This window comes from Pteropus vampyrus, unplaced genomic scaffold (assembly GCF_000151845.1).
Source record: "Pteropus vampyrus isolate Shadow unplaced genomic scaffold, Pvam_2.0 Scaffold65, whole genome shotgun sequence".
Classification (NCBI taxonomy): domain Eukaryota; kingdom Metazoa; phylum Chordata; class Mammalia; order Chiroptera; family Pteropodidae; genus Pteropus; species Pteropus vampyrus.
The window spans coordinates 6,386,870-6,397,178 of record NW_011888846.1 but is presented as its reverse complement, the minus strand read 5'-3'; the positions used below and the strand labels follow the sequence as shown (position 1 = coordinate 6,397,178).

At 42.7% G+C, this 10,309-nt stretch overlaps 1 protein-coding gene and 1 non-coding gene across 4 annotated transcripts in view; both read left to right on the top strand.

The window, feature by feature from the left end:
• ZBTB37 (zinc finger and BTB domain containing 37) overlaps positions 1-10,309 on the top strand; it is a 19,099-nt gene that overhangs the window by 2,969 nt on the left and 5,821 nt on the right. Inside the window, exons 2-5 of one of the 3 annotated variants that reach the window (XM_023531265.1) lie at positions 3-1,780; positions 3,244-3,343; positions 4,205-4,283; positions 6,511-6,622. In XM_023531265.1, the coding sequence (XP_023387033.1) occupies positions 789-1,780; positions 3,244-3,343; positions 4,205-4,240 (1,128 nt within the window). In that variant the 5' untranslated portion in view covers positions 3-788 and the 3' untranslated portion in view covers positions 4,241-4,283; positions 6,511-6,622. Of the gene's footprint in view, positions 1-2; positions 1,781-3,243; positions 3,344-4,204; positions 4,284-6,510; positions 8,318-10,309 lie in introns of those variants that run through there. The other 2 variants (XR_895940.2, XM_011361260.2) reach the window with 2 other exon arrangements.
• LOC111740569 lies at positions 5,574-5,692 on the top strand. The gene has a single exon (XR_002780649.1). It is a non-coding gene; the product is annotated as a 5S ribosomal RNA (ribosomal RNA).

Below are 10,309 nucleotides of genomic sequence, written 5' to 3'. Positions count from 1 at the left end.
AGGTTCAGTGTTTCAGCTATGAAAACTTTTTTTAATGTAAAAGGATTGGCCATACTTGGTAAATGCTTTGGTTTTTTTAAAAAACCAACTTTAAGGAACTAATTTTCAGAATCAAAGTATCACCCCCACCCTGAAATTCCCAACTTTGAATTGAAGTAGAGGCAGATATACCTACCCTTTCCTAATTCTGAGAGTGAACTTCAAGTCCTCTGCATCTTGATTGAGTCCTGTGGCACCTTTCCTAACCAAGAGTTTGTCTCAGTCCTAAACTCAAATCCTTTTTGTGAGGGCTGTGACTCTTAAGGTTAGAAATAATGGCTTGCATTCTTGTGGGATATTAGTGGCTTGATACAATAATAAACATAACACACAACATGTAAAATATTAACAGGGATAATCAACCCATCTGTATAATTACATTTATTTTAAAAATTTCATTTCCTCCAAAAAAAGTTGTCACAGGATTTTATATTTCGTGTGTAAATAATTTATGATTAACACTTAAAAACTGTCACAACTGCTTTTTCCCTCTCTATTCTGTTGAACTTTGTTTTGATGTTGCATAGCTTATTAGCAAAGTATGAGCATAGCTTGAATTTTTAGGAGTCACAATCACTTTTTGGATTTCACGGTATCTTCCTGTGAAACCTAAACTGAAAACCCTGTTGGTACTTTTCCAGATCTGAACATAAGGCAGGTCTCTCTCTTTACTGGGAGATTTTGAATTTTTCCCAATTATTTTTTTTTAATAGGTCTGAACTGGAAAGCATGAGGGGAGGGAAATTATAATGATTAACAAGAACGCGGTTTCGTCTTTCAGCAGGGTTGAATGCCTGCCTGCACCCTCAGGCCCGACCATGGAGAAAGGTGGTAACATACAACTGGAGATCCCCGACTTCAGCAACTCTGTCCTGAGCCACCTAAACCAGCTGCGCATGCAGGGCCGGCTCTGTGATATTGTGGTCAACGTGCAAGGACAAGCTTTTCGGGCTCACAAGGTCGTGCTGGCCGCCAGCTCCCCCTATTTCCGGGATCACATGTCCTTGAATGAGATGAGTGCTGTCTCGATCTCAGTCATCAAGAACCCTACTGTTTTTGAACAGCTCCTGTCTTTCTGTTACACGGGGCGGATATGCTTGCAGCTGGCAGATATCATCAGCTACCTGACAGCTGCCAGTTTTCTGCAGATGCAGCATATCATCGACAAATGTACACAGATCCTGGAGGGCATTCATTTCAAAATTAACGTGGCCGAGGTTGAAGCAGAATTAAGTCAGACAAGGACAAAGCATCCCGAGAGACCTCCAGAGTCTCACAGGGTCACACCAACTCTAAACCGCTCCCTCAGCCCACGACATAACGCCCCAAAGGGAAGCCGGCGAGGTCAGGTCAGTGCTGTGCTGGATATCAGGGAGCTGAGTCCTCCCGAGGAGTCCACCAGCCCGCAGATAATTGAACAGAGTTCCGACGTGGAGAGCCGGGAGCCCATTCTTCGGATCAACCGAGCCGGGCAGTGGTACGTGGAGACGGGAGCAGCAGACCGAGGGGCGCGGAGTGATGATGAAGTGAGGGTTCTTGGAGCAGTGCACATCAAAACTGAAAATCTGGAGGAGTGGCTGGGGCCTGAGCATCAGCCTTCTGGAGAAGATGGGAGCAGTGCAGAGGAAGTCACAGCCATGGTGATTGACACCACGGGCCATGGTTCTGTAGCACAGGAAAATTACAGTTTAGGATCTTCTGGGGCCAAGGTGGCTCGGCCGACGAGCAGTGAAATTGACAGGTAAGTTTAGTCTCGGTTGCCCGTGTCGTGGCTGTTGTGCAGACGGCGCTGAAGCGAGCCCCCTGTGTGATGGGCATCTTCCTTACTTGATGTTCTTGGCCAAAATAAGTTGATGTTGGGGAAACTGGAGGTGTGCCAAAAGACTTGCATTCTTATTTTCTTAAAGCAGAAGCTCTTAGTCCTACAGTATTCAGTGCTGTGAGAACTATGGTAAAAGTTAGACACGTCCATGAATCAGAATAGCATCTGCAGCCACAGTAGGATCAGTAATTGCCAGGGCTTCCTCGGAACTCCAGGCAGGGGACTGATCATCAGCTGGGAACATGGCAGCTTTGCCCTTCTTCAGTGTGTTATCGCACAGGTCGGTGGCCTCGAGGCATTTTACCTGCCCTTGGAACAGGGTTTACTTTTCTTTGCCCCCACCTATGAGATTAGAGGAAGTATGGTACCAACAGTGATTGTTCTTTTTAAATTAGTGTAGTCACAGTACAGTAATGCCAAAGAAAAGCTTTTTGGGTCTTTTTTATTCCTTTTGTCACTTGTCACTTGACGATGTCTTCCTCCCTGTTGTTTCACTGGTGACCGCTGCTACCACAAGCCTGAGAGTATTTTTTTTAACCGGGGCTACTCCGCCCCATGCCTCCCGTTTCTCTTTCTCAGTACATTGCAGTTGTTAGAACATTTCTTTTCAGTGGAAATAACAACAATTTTAATCTAAGTAAATCGAAAGAAAGTCTCGGTGAAAGAAGGAAATATTACCAACTTAGATTGATAATATTCTTTTCCTTCCTTAAAAATGAATTAAAATTACATGAACAATGAAAACTGAAAAACCTACTGCTTTGGTTCACATCTGGTCTTAAGAGACATGTGTGTCACAGAAATTAAGAGTACGTGCTCTTTCCACGTCAGATGGCCTGCATTTGGGCATTTTCCTTCTTGTGTCCTTAAGAGTTAAAACATTCTTGAGTGCAATACTTATTGTTCCTCTGTGTTAGCACTGTATCAGAATAGCTAAAATGCAAAGACTTTTAATCTGCATAATTATGTTTACAGTCTGAAAAATATTACCACTTGTCATGGAGCCTGGGGGAAAGAACAACCAAAAACCTGATAGTTACGTAGAAGAAAGAGAATTATAGACCCAGTTTTAATTTATCTTTTTGTTGTCTCCCAGTACTTACATAAGAGTAGAAGCTTATATTTAGCCTGAGGCTTCACTGGGTCATGTGATCTACCTGCTATGTCATTTTGTATTTCTTAAATTCACTAGCCCAAAACTTTTTTGTCTTATTTGAAAACAGATCCTATATAGTTACTCCCTGAAAGTATTTCTTAGTAATCTGTCGTTCGGTGTGTTCCCCCTTCATCAGGCCACGGGATAGAGAGGGCAGACGTCACCATTTTTTAAGTTCCTTGACACTACTTTTCTATTAGTCCCCTCTCTGCTCCTCTTCCGACAGATTTAGCCCCTCCGGCAGTGTTGTCCCCTTGACGGAGAGACACAGAGCCCGAAGTGAGTCTCCTGGGAGAATGGACGAGCCTAAGCAGCCCAGCTCCCAGGTATGTAGTTGTGGACGTAGGATCGCTGCGGTGGCTGAAGAAATGGCCAGTGTGTGTGAACAGAATATAATGAACCAGAAAGGAACGATGCAGGAGAGGGAGCAGTGGCCCTGTTAAATAAGCACAGTATCTGATCACTTTTTTTTGGTTTGTTTGTGAGCATGCAGGAAATATATGTTCAGTGTCAACAGAATCTGAGAAGTAGAAAAAGATGAGATTGTGGAGCCCTTGTCTGATTATACACCCAAACTATAGCTCTGAGAGTAGTGATAGAAAACGACCCCCAAAACTACATGCAGGTCATTTAGGGCCTAGGATGGAGCGAGTCTGATTCTGTACACGTTGGGTATAACTCTACGTATTTACTAATTTATGTAATATTACGTATTTGTAAACATTGCTTATGCATTTTTGTATATTTTTCCGTTTTTATATGCTTGTATTTTTACATGTATTTTTTTCTTGAATCTTTTGGTAAACTAAAATGTTCTAGAAAGGGTAGGAATGACGTCTTCTGTTTTCTTTGCAACTCTCCTTAACAAATACAGTAAGTAGTTGGTTGATATTTTTGTTTGTTTTTCCTCACAGGTCTCTATCATTGAAGACTAATTTTTTAAAAGATGGTGAACTCACCAAATAGAACATAAAACATCGTAAACACCTTTGCCCTTTAAAAGGAAACACTGGTGGATTAAGATGACATAGCTCATTTTTTTTTTAACTTCTGCTGTCTTGTTTAGTTTGTTGGATATTTGAACATTGGATGTTTATTGTATGTATAATATAGTAACATCAGCAAGATAGACTATATTTACAAACTGTATTTACTTACACATTATCGTACCAATTTTTCCCTACCAGAATTGGAATCGTAACTATTACAAGAGAACTTTTTAGTTTTAATAGATGTTGGAGAAAATGTTGGGAGCTTGGAGGAAAAGTAAGTTTACTCATATAATTAGGGCTCTTTTTCTCCTCATTTCTCAAATAGGGTGTGATGACCACAGGGCAGGTGACAGTTATGCAAATAAATACAGCAATGAGACAGACCTCACAGCTTAATGGGGGCATAAGATGGACTAACAAAATACACAAAATCAAGCAGATAAGACTCCAGACTTCAATGACAGTCTTGTGGCAAGAGGGGTGCTTACCAGGCCGTTAGGGACTCAGTGTCCCCTTAGGTATTATTCAGGAGAGTTTAAATGCAGTGTTTAATGAAATAGTTAGAGAACTTATACCACATATAGACGGAATAGGGATAAAAACGAATTCTACAAGGGTGTTTACCTGACCGAAACAGAAGGTACAGGCTATAAAGAACTAGAAGATAAGTAATATTTCCTGGTGACATTAAGAGATGAGTTAATATGTGCTTTAACTTATTTGAAAGTTTATTATGGTGAGTGTACTGACCAGTTATTTTTTTCCCCGCTACAAAGAACCGAAACAGGACATGGACTTAAATTACAGAACAAATTTTGATAGACCCGAAATGCTTCCTGATTTCAAGGGCAATTAAACTGGAACAGACCACTCAGGGCACTTCTCCACTCAAAAACAGTCTGTGGCTTTTTTCTCTTTCTACCATGCGAAGGTTAAATGACTTGGCCTAATGTTCCCAGTGATTGATAATCTTCCTAACCCAGCTTTTCTCACCACTTACCAGCATTCACTATCTGTCCCAAACAGGCAGACTTTCTCTGTGTGTCGGAACCACGTCAAATTTATTCGCATCTCTGCACCTTGAGTATAGGATGCCCAGTTCTTCCCAGGTGTCTAGGTCTACCTGAGGTCCAACTCCTGGTCCCATATGCCCGAACTAGCCCGGTCCTCTTTGTTCTCTCCTTGAACTACTGTAGCATTTACAGGTGGTAAATTTTTCCTAATTCTCTACTGACTCATATAAATTATGCCTTTTTCATTTGCATTCATTCTGTGTCTCCTTCTAGGTTGAAATCTCTTTGAGAGCAAAGTACACATTTTCAATCCTGGTATCTGACATTGTCTTATCCAGTGCCCCAGAAATAGGAGTTGTTTTACCACTAAGTAATTCTGAGTACCTAAGGTTTCTTAGCTGCCCAATAAAGAGGTAACTACTAGATAAGGGATTACTTAATTGCCTCTAAAATTCCTAGTTTTGCAGATTTTTTAATTAATGAACGAAATCAGATGATTTTTGAAGTCCCTTCAATTCTTTGAGTCTCTGATTAGTGATTGAAAATTAGGAGTCTATGGCCATGCCACCTTGAATAAGCCCGATCCCATCTGATTTCGGAAGCTAAGCAGGGTCGGGCCAGGTTAGTACTTGGATGGGAGACCACCTAGGAAGACCAGGTGCTGTAGGCGTAAAAAAAAAAAAAAAAATTAGGATGGTGAATGGCTGCAAAGCCATGCCAAAAATCTAGACTGGTATTTGTTTTGGAAAATACGGAAATCATTTATGTGGAACTTATTCATTATTTGGAGTGATTCACTTAAAAAATAGGGAACACCTACTACATACCAGGCACTGATGAATTTCTGGGATATTCTGCGATGCAGAATGCCCTTGTGGTTACAGAGTGTACAATCTAGTAGGCAGTTGCCGGGGAATGGGGGAAAGGACTAAATGATCCGCTTCTCAGTGACAGAACCAGGAGGCAGCCATTTTCATCCTTGCTTCTTTTTACAGTTTAAAGGAATATTCAGTTTCTTAGTCATACTAGCCATATTACACATGTGACTAGTAGCTGCTGTATTAGATGGTGCCACTAAATGAACATTTCCATCATCGCAGAAAGTTCTCTTGGACCAGCACTAAATACCTACCTAATTGTCTAGATGTAATTGCAAATTAGAGTCCAAGAGGATGGTACGGGTGGGCTTAGATTCTCCTGTCTCTGTGAAATAGAACATTGATTGATTGGGGGTGGGGGTGAGAAGCATGCAGCTTGTCAGCCGTAAAGTAACCTGACTGTCTCGTTCTGTTATGGTGATGGAATATAGCATCCTCGGATTTTTTTAAAATATTAACGTCTTTACTTTTTGATAGTAATTTCTTATTTGGATCTCTACTAAAAATAGTCATATAGCTTAATAACAGAGGTAAAATAGATTTGATTTCCTTTGCTATATATACTTAGTAGAATGTATTCTTTTGTGCTTGTTTCCCTCACCTGGCACAGGTAGAAGAGTCAGCGATGATGGGAGTAAGTGGCTATGTGGAGTATCTCCGGGAGCAGGAGGTGTCTGAGCGGTGGTTCCGGTACAACCCCCGTCTCACCTGCATCTACTGTGCCAAATCCTTCAACCAGAAGGGGAGCCTGGACCGGCACATGCGCCTGCACATGGGCATCACGCCGTTCGTGTGCCGCATGTGTGGCAAGAAGTACACGCGGAAAGATCAGCTGGAGTACCACATCCGCAAGCATACGGGCAACAAGCCCTTTCACTGTCACGTTTGCGGCAAAAGTTTTCCCTTCCAGGCCATCCTGAACCAGCACTTTCGCAAAAACCACCCTGGCTGTATACCCCTGGAGGGGCCACACAGCATCTCCCCTGAAACAACTGTCACATCTCGAGGACAAGTCGAGGAAGAGTCACCTTCACAAGAAGAGACAGTTGCTCCTGGGGAAACCGCCCAGGGCTCTGTGTCCACCACTGGGCCAGACTGAAACATCGAGGGGGAGAGGGCAGACCCTCTTCCCCTTTGGGCCGTAAGCAGCCAGCATCAGGGCCGTGGGCTGGTACTTCGACTCACAAAATGCCACGTCACCAGATCGGAAGATGTTCCCAAGATGTTGCCAAACTCAAGGATCAGCAACATACACAAGCACTAGAGGCTTTTCCCCTCCTCCTTCCCGCCTCACACTTTGGAAAATAATCAAGCAAATCAACTTTCTAATTCAGGGATCAACAGCCTTGGTTTGTTAACTTTATAAGAAAATTTTTTAACAAAACAATGACAAACGGTCATTTACCTACCAGTCACGTTTGAACACTGTACTTTGCTCCATATCATCCTAGTGGCTATAATCGCCCAGATCTAAAAAAAATGCAGCAGGAGCCTCGATCATCCGAACCAGCCGACCACAAGAGAGAAGGAAGCGACCGCGGTGGCGAGGAGCGATGCCTTCACTTCCTTCCCTGCCGGAACATGCAGTTTCACATTTCAAGGGGGAAAAAAAAAAAAAAATCCTGGTGCTCCTCATTGTCTTGAAAGGTTAGACCTTACCTTTGCCCTGACTCGGCATCTGATGCTCCGCGGGATTGTCTCGTGTAAGCAGCCATCTTGGAGCAGTGTTCTAGTGCGCAGCGGCCCCCGAAGCACTTTAGGCAGCTGGACGGGACGGGAAGCGAGCAGCAGTGTTGCAATAGGTACTGCTACACTTGGGGGTTTGCGCGCTGGTCGAGGTGAGGGGAGCAGGGAAGGAAGTCTTTGGTTTGCAAATATGGACCAGCACAGAGCCTGCTGCAGGTTACTGATCGCTGTTTGTAAACCATAGCGCTCGCAGGTGGAGGTGGCTCTAGTGCAGATGACTTAGCGTGTTAGGCTGACTACCAAAGTTTCATCCGATCTCTTCGGCTCCTTGTTTCACGTAACAGCAATATTGTACATCAGAAATGTCACTTTCCAGTGAAGTGAGCCTGGATTGTATTTTTAAATCCACAGGTCTCCATATTTGATAACTTTTATATGAAGTTTTAAACACATTTTTTTCTGCAGTATTGTGGTTGAAGAAATTCAACGCTCTGATTCTTATTGCAACCACAATTCCATTTCCTTCTACATGTGTGAGAGTTTATATTTTCAGTCCATTAGAAGAACCTCACTTAACCCATGTCTCGTGTCTGCAAACCTAGTAAATCATAAACCAACCATCGGCAAATTGCTGGTGACTCCAAGAGCTTTGCTTTATAATAATCCAGTACAGGGCATTTACCAGAAGACATCATGCACAATCATGTTGCAATAAATTGATCAAGGCATCAGTTTTGATCAGTTTGGGTTACTTAATCATTCCTAAGATTTTTAAAACTTCAAGGGACTTTTTTGGTAATTCTGGGTATTTCAGAGATTCTTAATCCAGCACTGAGAGTCGGAAAGAACTTACCAGAGTTTTGGATGCCTTGTCTTGCATGCAGAGAATGAAGGATTATTAATGGGTGCAGACAAGTAGATGCTTACACGTTACAGTGCAAATAGAAAACAAAAATCTCTAGCTTCTCTTAATCATTAATTTCTAAAGAGCACTTAACTGCATAGTGGTTTAAAAACTTGTTTGGTGCAGAGGCACAGTAACTGTAAAAGATTTGGGAGAGGGGCTGGTTATGCCTGCACTGGTGAGCCATTCGGGAGAACGCTGGTTTCTCCCTTCCTGAGAATGCTTTGTGATAATGTCCAAAGGGGGTAGAAAAGATGGCATTTCTTCGATGATAGGAAGTTAGAAAGCGAAGGGTAACTCCTAAGCAATCTGAGAATTGTACATATACTTACAGCTGTACCGTATCACTAGAGAACGGTTATTTTCTGGAAAAACATAGAAACGCGTCTTTTAATAGGAATGTAACGATGCCTCCCCTTTAAACACTGTCGAAGCTGCATTTTGTCTTTGGAAGACCCAGACCGGGGCGTTCTCTTCAGTTGGGCAGCAGCTCGATGGGGTGAAAACTCTCCTACGGCCATTTGAGGGATCGGCTCTGCTCTGTGGCCCAGAAAAGGTGGAGTTGAGATTAAACTAAAATCTTTAGGTAGACATTTCAACCAGTGATCAAGGTTTTCAGTGGACAGACTTTGCCATTATTAAATAGGTGAGAAGTACAAAATATGCTGCTTCAGATGGAGCTTTTAAGCCTACCAAAAAATGATGAAGTCCATCCTACTTTTGTGAAGTAGTATCCTGGAAAGTTCTTTATTGCTTTTGTTAGTTTCTTAGATTTTATGTGAGAAAATAGAGCTTTTCAACTATTACCAAATTGTAAAGGTGAAGTGCAGTATTTCTCTGAAGAGAAACGTGGCAGCGCTCGTCATACTTTATCCGGGGTTAGCAACACGTGAATGAAGTAGAGACTGTCTACGGGAGAAATGCCACGACGGTCTGGTGGGTCCCGTCCCTTTTCATTCACTTCTGATAGCTTCTGCTGCATCGATACTGTGAATAGAGTGCTTCCGGGTCATCCAGGGCCAGGTCAGCAAAGTCACCTTCCCTGGTTCTCTCCTCTTCATTAGTCTGGCCCAGAGCCACGAGATTCTTGGAGATTCAGGCGGGGCCAGCTTTTAAGCAAATTCAAGTTTCCGAAAGCAATTTTCCCATTTTAGTTAGAAGGGATATTATTATTCTAAATAACTATCCAAGATTCCCATCCAGGTTCACTGTGACATTGTCCTAGTTCTTAGCTACCGTCTCCGTAAGGTCATAGGAGTTAGTAGCGTTCTATCTGCATTAGTGACTAGCTGTATTGTGCGCACAGCGGATACCTCTCGTAAGAGCGAACTAAATGGACTTTAGCTAATGCTGAAAACTCATTACCAAATGCTGACTTGCACGTGTCACCTTGTGAAGGGAACGGTGTTAGCGGTGAGAGCTAACTCATCAGTAAGTACTTTAATGCCGTGAAATGGCACACAGTGGGACTGTTTTCATTCTTTGCATGACACTTCACAGCAAAGGAGCTACCCAATATTCTCAGCAAAAGGAGAGAGATGGCAGTACATCAGTCTGCTGTCACTCGGAGAGGAACCTTTTACTCTCTGGACTCTGACACCAGCGTGAAAGGCCGCGTTGGCGTGAGCAGTCACTGTACTTGGGCAGGAAGGCTCTTTCTTATGACCTGTTCTCTCTCTCCTCAGAACCATACTTACCTCTGAACTGAGTTGAATTTTGTTTTATGTAAGATGCAAACTATCCCCAGGCTGTTTCATTGTACCAGAGAGTTAAAGCTAATCTGAATGTGTAAAACTAAATTAGTTATTAAAGGATAAAG